At 33.1% G+C, this 13,258-nt stretch overlaps 2 protein-coding genes and 1 long non-coding RNA gene across 5 annotated transcripts in view; 2 read left to right on the plus strand and 1 right to left on the minus strand.

The window, feature by feature from the left end:
- Positions 1–701, minus strand: part of LOC104746135 (probable serine/threonine protein kinase IREH1) — a 14,364-nt gene extending 13,663 nt beyond the window's left edge. The window contains exon 1 of one of the 3 annotated variants that reach the window (XM_019236875.1): positions 420–701. Coding sequence is in view for 1 of the 3 variants with exons in the window: in XM_010467543.2 (XP_010465845.1) it covers position 403 (1 nt within the window). In the remaining 2 variants the exon portion in view is untranslated. Of the gene's footprint in view, positions 1–402 lie in introns of all 3 variants that reach the window. The other 2 variants (XM_010467542.2, XM_010467543.2) reach the window with 2 other exon arrangements.
- LOC104746136 (protein TIFY 6B) lies at positions 3,957–7,150 on the plus strand. The gene is made up of 7 exons (XM_010467545.1): positions 3,957–4,284; positions 5,314–5,519; positions 5,675–5,889; positions 5,998–6,088; positions 6,181–6,487; positions 6,579–6,639; positions 6,711–7,150. The coding sequence occupies exons 1-7, from the start codon at positions 4,200–4,202 to the stop codon at positions 6,811–6,813; spliced, it is 1,068 nt and encodes a 355-aa protein (XP_010465847.1). The 5' UTR covers positions 3,957–4,199; the 3' UTR covers positions 6,814–7,150.
- LOC104746137 lies at positions 7,839–9,772 on the plus strand. The gene is made up of 7 exons (XR_760823.2): positions 7,839–8,178; positions 8,270–8,310; positions 8,389–8,540; positions 8,665–8,714; positions 8,968–9,082; positions 9,372–9,453; positions 9,530–9,772. It is a non-coding gene; the product is annotated as an uncharacterized LOC104746137 (long non-coding RNA).

The raw sequence follows: 13,258 nt of genomic DNA on the forward strand, positions 1-13,258 counted from the left end.
CGTCTTGATCCGGTTCAATCCCAGAGACGAAGCCATGATTGGAGAAACAAAAGCAGGTCCCTCCTTGACCTCCGTCGGCGGAGGTTTCTTCTTCGGTTCAGAACTAGGAGACAAGTTCGATTTCCCAATCGAGTGAGCTTGAACTTCAGATGAAACTTGTTTGCCCTTGGATGAACCATCCTTCTTCTTCAAACCATCTTTAACCTGCGTCTGTTTGCAACCAACTCCAGTAACGGAACTCGGACTAGGGATCGGAGGTTCATCCTTGGAAGCGGATTTAGACTTCTTCTTATCTGATCGAATCGGAGAGTTGGAGCCAACAGATCTGGGACTATTAGAGCTATCGGGACTAGAAGATCCAGATTTCTTCGAAGAGAAGAAGAGCTTGTTCTTGAATACCATTTTTTTTTTTTTTTTTGATCGATTCAAAACCTAATCGCACGCTACACACCAAATCCAACCATAAAATCCAGTTGTCAATTTCAACACTCCGACTTCAATATAACAATTGTCTCTCTCTCTCTCTCTCTTGCTCTATGGGTCTCTATGATTCTCTGGAGATGTTTTCGAGGTTAGAGATTTGAGGAAGCGACGAGGAAGAAGAAGAGAAGAAGAAGAAGAAGAAGAAGAAGAAGAAGAAGAAGGCGTAACTGTAGTGGAGGAGAAGCCTAGATTCAGGAGTGCTTACTGATTTTAATTATTTTACTACTAGAAAATTGAAAACGGTCAATACTGGTTTAGAGTCTTTAGACTATATTTTGACTTTTGATTACCCTTTTCTTTTATTTGAGAAACCATAATTAATTTACATATGTTGAAATCATTAATTAATTTATTAACAAAAACACAACTCATTTTCATATCCACCACCATTGAAAATTTAATTAACCCTTTATATTGTTACTTTAATAACCACAAATAACACATGAATCCACATAAACAAAAGTAAACAAGAAAACGATCTTTATGTTTTCTCTAAGTGCAGCTGATCTACAAAGATGTGCATGGCTTGATGGATGTAGTTCCAACTTCGTGCGGTCCATATATTTGGGCTTTTGGGCCTATATTAGAACGGTCTTGCATATTGATAATTAGAGCTGTTTGTTTCGCATTATTTTTTTAGTGGCGACATGTCAAGGAGGCAACAAAACGAACTCACAAGTCACACAAGAGATCAAGACAGTTCGAGAAGAGTTTGATCTACTTCTCTTTACTTTCAGACCAACATTTCGAATCGAGTTAGTCTGACAATATTTGTTTACTGTCATTCCAGTCTAATCTACCAGATTTGTTACGTTACGTAAGCTTTGTATACAGGCGGATAAGCCATTATTAAACTTATCTTTTATTAAATGTAAATTACATCTTTAAAGAAGAAAGAAGTACATATTCAGATATTCTACTACTCCTCATGTTCCAATTTATAAATGTTTTTGAGGTTATTTTTTCGTTTTGCTTTATTTTATTTTATAATCTTTTTTGCATTGTTTTTTTTTTCATTTAGCTAAATATTTTTTCATTACTCAAAGAGTTCTATCGATGAGATTTTGAATTCGATATCATCATATTGAAAACTCAAATTGATGGATATGAAAATATACAAAATTGTTTAAAAGAAGATTAGCAGGATAATCTAAGTCAAAGGTAAACCGCTTGTAATTTTGCAAAAGCACGACATGTAGGACAACATGCATTATTCTTCGAATTTCGAAAGCCATTGATCAATGCAATCACGATGGTATTTGTGCATACAATCTCTTAGCCTTACATAACCAAAACCTATAGTGAGATCTTCGAGACAGATTGGACAAACTTTTTCTTCGTCTTTTCCTAAACTCTCTCTAACTTCTGTATAATCTCAAGAGCGGAGATTCATTTTGGCCCCAGAATCTTCGCAGCTTCGAACGTATATCAGGGTAAATAATTACGGATATTATCAATCCGGTGTAAAGGCAGTAAGTAAGGCCGTAATTAGGCTGACGAGTCGATAAAAGATAGGGACAAGCCACGGAATAGTAACTAGTTCTGGATCTCCCAACAACTAACATACATGTAACACCAGTAGAGAAATGCCATGAACATGAAGACTAGAGGGCCTTTAGCTAACAAATAGAATAACCAAGCCTCTTTTCTGGATCTGACTCGACGAGAACGAGGATGAGTCATCAAATGATCCATTGAAGCACCAAACTAGAAACAAAAACAAAATAATATTGCAAGTACTCAAGTCGATCCAAATCTGGTTAGATGCTTTTATATATCATATATACATATGTCCCTAGATTTTCTCTTTGTTATTACTGATTTTGTTATCATATCCGGATATCCCTTAATTGATATCCGACTCTTTTATTGTTTGTTCATTTATTCTGAATTTCTGATAATTCATTTCTTCTAGATATACTCCCGCCGTTTTCCATAATGCCTGCATATATTTTGTTTAGCAATATATATTAGATATAATCCCCTTTTTTTGTCGTGCATATAATCCCTTATTTGTACTTTTGTAGTATGTAAAACCAGAATTAAATTTGGGTGTTGTGGTGAAAAAAAAATAAAAATTTGGGTGTTGTATGTGGATCATAGCGTGACGGAAACGTTGATGGCATCATTTTGATTTAATTTTCGCATCTGTAGGTCCACTTTGATCTGATCTATTATATGGAATATTTGTGTATATTAAAATGTTTAAACTGCATTGTGGTATTGTCCTATTAATCCACTAGATATTATTGTGATATATATAAAAAAGAGCAAGAAATAGATAAAATAAAGGCTGGAGAAAATGACGTATGCTACACATTCAATTCCCTAGACTCAGAAATGTTATCGTGGTAGACATGGTCAAGTTGTTGTGCTTGACTGCTTTCCATTTTATATAGTATACTTTTGTTTTGTTGGTGGTTTTCAATTTTAAAAGACAATTATAAAACTTTATCACTATATTATGAAATACTTAAATACGTTTTAAAACATTGCTATATATAGTATAGTTTTACTAAATACTAAATTAAACAAGAAAAGTGACGCAGGAAATGGCGTAATTTCCTCCCCCGGACCACATGCATCTATTAATACACAAAAACGATGTCAACGAGTGGTTTTAGTAGTATTTTTACATTAAAGAACCATTTACTTTTGGTACCAGCAATTTTTACCTTAATATTATAACAAGTTTAGTTTTAAGCAACTTACAAATTAGCCCAACAAACTTGTATATAATACTCGTATGCTATTAATAAAGTACACTGACAAAAATAATAAATTAAAAAGTGATTGAATATTCGAGTATAATGACACATCACATGGGAATACTAGATTAATAATGTTGAGTTGTGGAACTATAATACAAATTCTGCAATAATTATTTTTAGATTTGTGTTTTAAAATCATTTTATGAAAGTTAGATTTGAAATTATAGTCTTTAACAATTCGTACCACCCGGTTAGTTAAAGATTAAAAAAACAAAAAACAGAGGATACATAAACATTTTGTTTGCCAAAAACGCAACGTGCATATGTTTATCTTTGGTCAAGAGAGAACGTGCACGAAAGTAGTAGCAGAAGAAGTACTAAATTAGATTGAGCGGTGAGAGACAAAACGAGTTTACAACTCACGCGATCTATTTCGCGCGTTAGCCGACAAAAACAAAGTGTTTTTTCTTGTAATAAAAAAGTACTACTAGTAATAAATAAAGATAGCCGGTTTGCATCTCCCTCGTGAATGATTCACGTTATAAGAAAAAAATAACGCACGTGCCTCGACACGTGTCTGACCACCAAAAGAAACGCCCACACACTGCACGACGATGCACGTGTCTTTTGACCGACTATATCCGGTGACAACCTGTAAGCTGGTTTTTGCACCAATAGGAAATGAGAGAGAAAGGAATCTTTTTTGTTTTTTCTTAAATAAAAATCTTAAAACTGAAATTAATTTAATGTTACAATTCACATGTCGCATGCGATTTGTTAATAAAAACGAAGAATCGCTGTGTAATGAATGATGTGTTGTTAACTTCATTCCACGTTTTTTCATTTTCTCCCTCAAAAGTCTCTCTTTATTCTCTTTCTTCTTTCCCCCCCCGGCGCCGAAGCTGTATCTGTTTTGATTCCGGCGTTTAACACGCGTTTTAATCGGCGAGGGTTTTGAGATCGAGTTATTTTTTTGTATTCGGTTGTGACGGTTTTATTGTATAGATGGAGAGGGATTTATTGGGATTGGGTTCGAAAAATTCTCCGATCACTGTCAAGGAGGAAACCAGCGAAAGCTCTAGAGATTCAGGTTTTTGAATTATTAATATTCCTCTTCTTTTGATGAATCAATCTTTATTTGGTTATGTTTTTCCAAATCTCTCTGTTAGCTTTAATTTCCCAAACCAAATAGTCGATCTTTTTTTGTAATTATCTGGAACAATTATGCGTTAGGACTTAGGACTTAGGAGTTACTAATAGAACTAGATTGGGTTTTTGGAACCCTGTGTTTTTTATGGCTTGCTCGGGAACTGAGAGTTGTCAGTTTGTCTCTTGGCTCAGAGCAGAACATTGTCTCGGGAGATGAACTGTGTGGATCATTTGGATTTTAGGAAACTAGTTTTGTTATTTTAGAAAAATCCCTGTGTAAAACGTTGTCTTAGGTTTAAACTCGGTAACCTTTTTTTTTTTTTTTTTACAAGAGGGATATTTTATTTGAAAGGGACTTATAATTGTCTGAGATATACTTTTAATTAGTTTATTTATAAAAAAAACGAATACGTAAAATGTTGGAAAAGAAGGGATTAATATAAGAAATTAAAATATAGAGACGGTTGGTAGTAGGTGGAAGATTTAAATAATACTAATACTTCAAAGTTAGAGTTGGGTTAGTTTATAAGATGATTGAATATTTGATTGTGTGTTGATCAAGGGTACCAATAATGTGAAATGTATAGTTTCTCACCATTATTTCGACTTTGTTTTCTTTATAAGCCAAAAACGTGCCATTCCATAAAAGTAGTGCATCGACATGTGGGTGTGTTTAGTTTTTAATGTTTGAATCTCTCTTTAACTTAAAAACCAAAATAAAAGTTTTAAATTATTCTAGTTTCGTACAATGACTTTGAATAAATGTTTTTTAATAATAAATTAGACACGGTTTTCTAAAAGTGGTTTTGCCTCGTTGAATTTGTCAACAGTATCAGATTCTGTACATTGTTGGTTAATTTTTTTTTTTTTGGGTTCGGTGTTTGTTAATGTAAGATCTCGAGACATTTATGGTTAACAGATTGACTTTAAACTGATAAAAGTCGGATTGTTTCCTTTTTTTCTTTTGTAGCTCCCAACAGAGGAGGAATGAACTGGTCGTTCTCAAACAAAGTCTCTGCTGCTTCTTCTCAGTTTCTATCTTTCAGGCCATCATCTCAAGAAGAGAGACATAGAAAGTCTGGAAATTATCATCTGCCGCACTCTGGTTCCTTCATGCCATCATCAGTTGCAGATGTTTATGATTCAAACCGCAAAGCTCCTTACAGTTCTGTACAGGTATCTATCATGTCATGTGCCTTTTTGGATGCATGGATGTAATCTTGGTTTAATATAATAACTGATTCATTTCAACCGTAAGCTAAGCTTCTCATTTTTAGATAAGTTCGTCCAAACAAGTTCCTTACACATTTGTTATGGCTTTTTGCTCTCAGGGAGTAAGAATGTTCCCAAATTCCAACCAACAGGAAGAAACTAATGCAGTTTCCATGTCCATGCCGGGTTTCCAGTCTCATCATTATGCACAAGGAGGAAGAAGCTTCATCAGCAACAGTAATAACTCACAACCTTTGATAGGAGTTCCTATCATGGCACCTCCTATTTCAATCCTTCCTCCTCCCGGCGCCGTTGTAGGGACAACTGATATTAGGTACCCACTGCTTCTCCCTTCTCTGATAAGTCATCATATCATATCTTGTGGTTACATAAACTCTTTCTACAGTTTCATAGTTGACTAATTAAAGACTTGTTTTATCAGATCTTCTTCCAAGCCAATAGGGGCACCTGCGCAGTTGACGATCTTTTATGCCGGTTCGGTTTGTGTTTACGATGACATATCTCCTGAAAAGGTAACTCAATCATCTTCTTCCATGTATGCATCTCTTTTATTAGTTTAGTATGGTTACTCATTTGCTTTATTCTTTCATTTCCTCCATCTCAGGCAAAGGCGATAATGTTGTTAGCTGGGAATGGTTCTCCTATGCCTCAAGCCTTTTCACCACCTCAAACTCATCATCAACATGCGGTCCATCATACTCGTGCCTCTGTTGATTCTTCAGCTATGCCTCCTAGCTTCATGCCTACGATATCTTATCTTAGTCCTGAAGCTGGAAGTAGCACAAATGGAGTTGGAGCAGCAAAACTAACAAGAGGCTTGACATCAACATGTCACGACAACCAAACTAACGCATCCAATATCAATTGCTCAGTAGCTGTTTCAGGTTCTACCAGCGTAATGGCTCCAACAGGTAAACACAGAGTCATATATCCCTGATACTAAATTCGAACATAGCTTAGTAGTAATTCTATTGCTGTAACATCAATCTATTTATTGTGTAGTTGCTTTACCCCTGGCTCGCAAAGCATCTCTGGCTAGGTTTTTAGAAAAACGCAAAGAAAGGTATACACAACAAACTCTTCACATTAATACACAATTCAATAGTTTCCCTGATTCGTGTGTGCGTTCTGCAGGGTCACGAGCGTATCGCCATATTGCGTAGACAAGAAGTCATCGACAGATTGTCGCAGATCAATGTCTGAATGCATTAGTTCTTCTCTGAGCTCTGCAACCTAATGTCATCTACAGTAAGATGAAGGTTGCTTTTAGACTACTCCACACCCTTATTTGCATTTCAATGGCGGCCTTTCAGTTTCTCAGTTAATTTTTTTTATTCTCTGGCTACACTGAGTTTCTTCTTAGCTTATATATATATATACGATAGTGTATACTTTGTTCACTAGATTTTGGTCTAATGGAACTTATGAGAGCAAAACAGACATGTACTTGGGAGAGAATCAGTAGAAACTGTTTGTTTGTTTCTTTATTCTTTTCTTTTGTATATATCACGTAAGGCTGAAGCTCGCATTTGTATGATTCATACAATGGAACTGTTTCGCTTCTGTTTCCTTTATATATTATTTCTCTAACTATAAACGTACGTGAATGTTAGAGAAAAAAAGAAAGATTATATTGTGTTTGTGCAAATATGAAAAAAAAAGGATAAATAATTAATCGTTTTATCCAAATTTGAAATACTAGAATAACAAGTGAATATAATTTTGTACATATATATATATATATATATATCTAATTTAGCACTCTGAAAAATCTATAGTAAAAAACTATAGTAGAAGACAACAATTATGTAACGAACAATTTTTTTTTTAGTTATTTCAGTGATCCTTGATGACTACAAAACAAACAAGTAATTTTATTGTTGTTTTAGAAAGACACACATGTTGTAAAAAAAAGAACAATTTTAGTTTTTTTTTAAAAATATCTTTTGATTGCAATAACAAATAGTAGTATAATAAAAAGACACATGTGGTCGAAAAAAAAGAACAATGCACACGTAATTTTTTAAGAAAGAATTACTGAAATGTTATCCAAAAGTTGGTTTATTATTAATATCTATAAATCTTTTGAAAATTACTCAAATGTTTAGTGTTTTGAATGTAATTACAATTTACCCCTTAAGTTTTGTTTTTCGATTTTAAGTAAAAAATTAAAAAAAAAATACACATCAGCAAATTAAAATACACATCATTTTTGGTTGACCACATCATTAAACAGTTTTTTTAGAATAAATCGATAGTTCTTGTTTATATCAATGAGAGGGAAACTGAAAAGGTTCTAGTCTTTATAATCCGGAAAAAAAAAGAACTGGGAGATCCGACGGCAACGGAGCCAGGTAGTCCAGAATCGCCGGTGGAGGTGAGCAAGACCCATCCGATCCCGCCTTTGAAATCAGATACAGCCGTGAGAGTCAGAGTTACAGCTACGAGCTTGAATTACGCCAATTACCTTCAGATTCTCGGAGGCTCTAAGAGAGGTTGAATGGTCGACGAGTCCTTGTTCCTTGGCTGAGTTCTTCTCCAGATTCGCCTTTCCTCGATCTTTCTCTAAATGGATGAGCCGTCTCAAATGCAATCTCTACTAGTATATTTTACTCTTTACCCTCTTTTTCTATATATGTGCGTATTCGTGTTTGCAAACCCTATGTGTTAATTTTGATTCATCTCTGTTTCAGCTATAGCACGAATTACTTCATCCTGTTGATTTTCGTTCTGGGTATGTCCAAAGTCTCCAAATTTTTTTTTTTTTTTTGCTATAAATGAGAAATCTGAGATTTTTTTTTTAATATTTAAGATCCTCTTTGTTGACTCGGAGCTTCTCGACAAGGTCGAGTCGTTCGTGGTGAACGATTCTTCTGATGAAATCGATAAGGCTCGCCGTGCTGTTCTGGTGATGTGCTTAGCAATCGCATCTGCGTTTTGGTTTACTTGTTGCAATTTGACTGGGTAAGTTAGTTACCAGTTTTAACTCTTCATAACATTTCATGAACTTGCAATGTTCTTCAAATGTTGTTTGCAAATTCTCATTGAGGCTTTTTGTTTTTTTTTTGTCTAATTTTTGAACTGTTAGGTCGACGGAATGATCAGCAAAATGTTTGTTACCGTTTAGAGTATCAGAAAGTAAGGAATTGGTTGAATGGGAGAACGCTGTAAAATGATCTTGATCTTTCTTGCTCTTTGTTCTGCATTATATACGAGTAACGCTGGATGGGGCTAAGCTGTGTATTGTAGGCTTTGCAGCATTTATTTATGTTTGCTAGTACATGGATTGACTTCTATGTGTGATATATTTGCATCTCTCTGAAGTAGTCATGATCTTTCTTTGTTTGTACTAACTAGTGAACTCTATCTTTCTTTGGTGCACTGGAAAAAGTTAAAAGCTATTGGGCTACCGAGTTGCTAGAAGATGAAGCTTAATCTATCACGTCAACCATCCATCTGGAAGCATGTGTACTGCAATATATATATGGAAGAATTGATCCTTCTCGGTAAGTTACCATTGAGATAATATTTTCTTTGCCTCCATCTAAGATGTTTAGAATTTTTTTTGTTCTAGGATAGTGACCAAAATTACTTTGGTTTCGCCTTATGGTTCCCTTTTGTAAGAAAATAATGAGAGGTTTGCTAGTTATGTACTTGCGAAATTGAGCTTGTATAGCACATATGTATATAGTTGTTGCTGCTCTCATTTCCAATAGCCATTACATCCCATTTCATGACCTTTTATCTACTCTCGTGGTTTAGTATATTGGTCTTGATTCAGAGTAAAATTGTTAGGTTGCAGCTTGAAGCTGCTAAATCAGCAGCAGGGATCGAGTTCTCTGTTTCTGGGGCTCTTGGTCTCCGTACTATTCACCAAGTAAGCTCTGAGATATATTTTGTTCTGTTATATATATTCAGCTTTGTTATTCTAAATTGCTCTGATCTTGCTATAGGTAGATCCAAAGGCACAGATCGAGACGTGAGGTTGGCCTCCGAGAAAGCTGATGTTGGACCTTATGAAGCTTGGGGAGGTGATGCACCTGAAGTTTTATTTACCAATCATTGTAATACACTTTGTTAACAAAGCTGTACCAAAATATTAAATAAATATATATGTTATGGCTGAATTATGTACTTACACGGCTGAATTATAAGTAAACATTAAATAAACATATATGTTATGGCTGAGTTATGTACTTCGTACAACTGAGTTATGGCTGAGTTATGTACAACTGAGTTATGGTTGAGTTATGTACTTTGTTTCGTTCGGTCTTTTGCCTCGATATTACAAAAGGTGTTGTTGGGGAAACCCAAATAATAATTATGTGTCTGCTCAGATCCACACGCGTAATAAATTTATAAAGTTAGTTTTTCACAATATATTATACAAAATAATTAAAAAAATTGAACTCAAAATTCGAATAAAAAAAAAAAAATTCCGACGAAGTGACTAAGTGATGGCTGAGTTATTGACTTACATGGCTGATTTATGAAATATTTGTAAATTTATATAATTATAACTTAATATTTACATGTAAAACTGAAATATGAATATTATAATTATTATAACCAATAAAAAGTAATAATTATAGAGAAAGATTGATTTTTACACATTCGCACCAGAATATTAAACATATAACACATGACCTTTAGGGGTTAGGCTTAGGGTTGGGGTTTAGGGTTTGAGATGTAGGGTTCATATTTCCAACATTATTTGTTTTTTAGTTTTGGTTCTAATGTGTTTTAATGTGTTTGGGTTTAAGTTGGTAATATGGGTATACTAATATTATTACCATTTAAATATATTTTTTAAAATCAAATTTTTTTTGGTTATTTCCGGTTATGGGTCGGTTAGATTAATAAATAATTCAAAATATAATGTAATTAAGTAGATTAGCCTAATATAACCGAAAATAACCAAACATACCAATTCAAAAATACCAAATTGGAAAAATTATTTTTTTCGGTTCGGTTTGGTCGGTTATTTAGTCATTCTAATTTGAGGGTTGGCTGAGTTATGGTAAAGTTATGGCTGAGTTATGCAACAAATATATTAATTTATTATATACCTTCTCGAGAATACAAAAAGTGTTGTTGGGGAGACACAAACAATAATTATGTTTATTGTTAAGAACAACACGCGTAATAAATGAGATTTTAACGATTTTTTATTTAAAAGGAATTCAAAATTTGAATTTGAATTTGATTTTTTTTTTTTTTTTTAATAAAAATATTTCTCAAATAATTGACTGATATGGCTGAGCTATCGACATAAACGGCTGACTTATGAAATATTTGTAAATTAGAATTATTATAACTCAAAATTAAAATATAGAATGAAAAAATGAATATTACAATCATTATAAGTAATAAAAAGTAATAATTATAGACAAATATTGAGTTTTATACAGTCTGATCAAAATGTGTAAAACATTCAAAACATGACATTTAGGGGTTAGGGTTAGGGTTAGGGTTAGGGTTTGAGGTGTAGGGTTCAGATTTCCAACATTATGGGTTTTAATATAACAATTTGGTTTTGGTTATATTTTGTTTGGTTTAAGGTGGTAATTTGGATATACTAATATGATAATCATTTTAAAATTTAAAAAATTTTGAAATTATTTTTTCGGTTATTTCCGGTTATGTGTCGGTTAAATGAATATATAACCATAAATAATCCAAATGTTACCCAAATTAGGTCGATTAACTTAATATAACCGATAGCAAGCCGAATATATCAATAACTAACCGAAAATAATGGAAAAAATAGTTTCCGGTTCGGTTCGGTTTGCTCGGTTATTTAGTCATTCTAATTTGAGGGTTGGCTGAGTTATGGCTCAGTTATCGTTTAGGGTCTTCTCAATAATATGAAAACGTATTCTTCTTTCCTGGGTCTTTTATTCAGTCAGATTCCTAATAAGTATTAAAACGTCTCTTGATATTACAAAAAGTGTTGTTAGGGAAGCGCAAAAAATCACTAATTCTGTGCCTGCTCAAATCCACAGGCATAATAAATTCATAAAGTGAGATTTTTATCACAAGATATTATTGCAAATAATATCTGGGTCTTTTGTTCTGTGAGATTCCTAATAAGTATTAAAACGTCACTCGATGTCACAAAAAGTGTTGTTAGGGAAGCGCGAAAAATCACTAATTTTGTGTCTGCTCAAATCCACACGCATAATAAATTCATTAAGTGAGCTTTTTATCACAATATATTATTGCAAATAATTAACTAATTATTATTCAAATTTAGAATTTTTTTTTTCNCCCAAATTAGGTCGATTAACTTAATATAACCGATAGCAAGCCGAATATATCAATAACTAACCGAAAATAATGGAAAAAATAGTTTCCGGTTCGGTTCGGTTTGCTCGGTTATTTAGTCATTCTAATTTGAGGGTTGGCTGAGTTATGGCTCAGTTATCGTTTAGGGTCTTCTCAATAATATGAAAACGTATTCTTCTTTCCTGGGTCTTTTATTCAGTCAGATTCCTAATAAGTATTAAAACGTCTCTTGATATTACAAAAAGTGTTGTTAGGGAAGCGCAAAAAATCACTAATTCTGTGCCTGCTCAAATCCACAGGCATAATAAATTCATAAAGTGAGATTTTTATCACAAGATATTATTGCAAATAATATCTGGGTCTTTTGTTCTGTGAGATTCCTAATAAGTATTAAAACGTCACTCGATGTCACAAAAAGTGTTGTTAGGGAAGCGCGAAAAATCACTAATTTTGTGTCTGCTCAAATCCACACGCATAATAAATTCATAAAGTGAGCTTTTTATCACAATATATTATTGCAAATAATTAACTAATTATTATTCAAATTTAGAATTTTTTTTTTCAAAAGTATTTCTCCAACAATTGAATATTAAAATTATTATAACTCAAAATTTAAATTTAGAATGGAAATATGTCTATTATTAGGTTAACAAATGGTTTCACGCCAAAATATCGCTTTACGGCTGAGTTATAATCATTGCGGGAAAACGAAAGGTCATGTGACGGCTGAGTTATAATCATTACGGGAAAACGAAAGGTCATGTGACGGCTGAGTTATAGTGAGTTATGGCTGAGTTATCACAAGAAACAATCTGAAAGTAAATGGATGATATATATGACTTTACGGCTGAGTTATAATATTTACCGGAAAACGAAAGGTCATGTGACGGTTGAGTTATAGTTAGTTATGGTTGAGTTATCACAAGAAAAACCTGAAAGTAAATAGATGATATAGGCTATGACTAAATTAAGTTGAGTTATAGACTTAACTTAAGTTGAGTTATAGTTAGTTATGGCTGTGTTATAGTAAATAGATGGTAACATGTGTTACTATTGACTTAAGTTGAGTTATGGACTTAATTCAAATTTTATTCAAAAATGTTACCAATCACTAACAAATCTAACTTTTTTAATTAGTTATTTTATTTCTCCTAAATTATTATTTTTTATTATTATTTGAAATGAAAATAGACATAGACCTAAATTTTATTCAAAAATGTTACCAATCACTAACAAAACTAATTTTTTTGAAGTTGAGTTTGAATAATCATGTGTTATGGTTGATGTACAAGTTTGAGGTATATCCTTTGTAAAATTGTTAACTCAAAAGATTATTCAACATCATGGAAATTTTCATGAGTTAAAGATGTGGTAAGTTGAGTTATCTATTTTTT

This window comes from Camelina sativa, chromosome 15 (assembly GCF_000633955.1).
Source record: "Camelina sativa cultivar DH55 chromosome 15, Cs, whole genome shotgun sequence".
Classification (NCBI taxonomy): domain Eukaryota; kingdom Viridiplantae; phylum Streptophyta; class Magnoliopsida; order Brassicales; family Brassicaceae; genus Camelina; species Camelina sativa.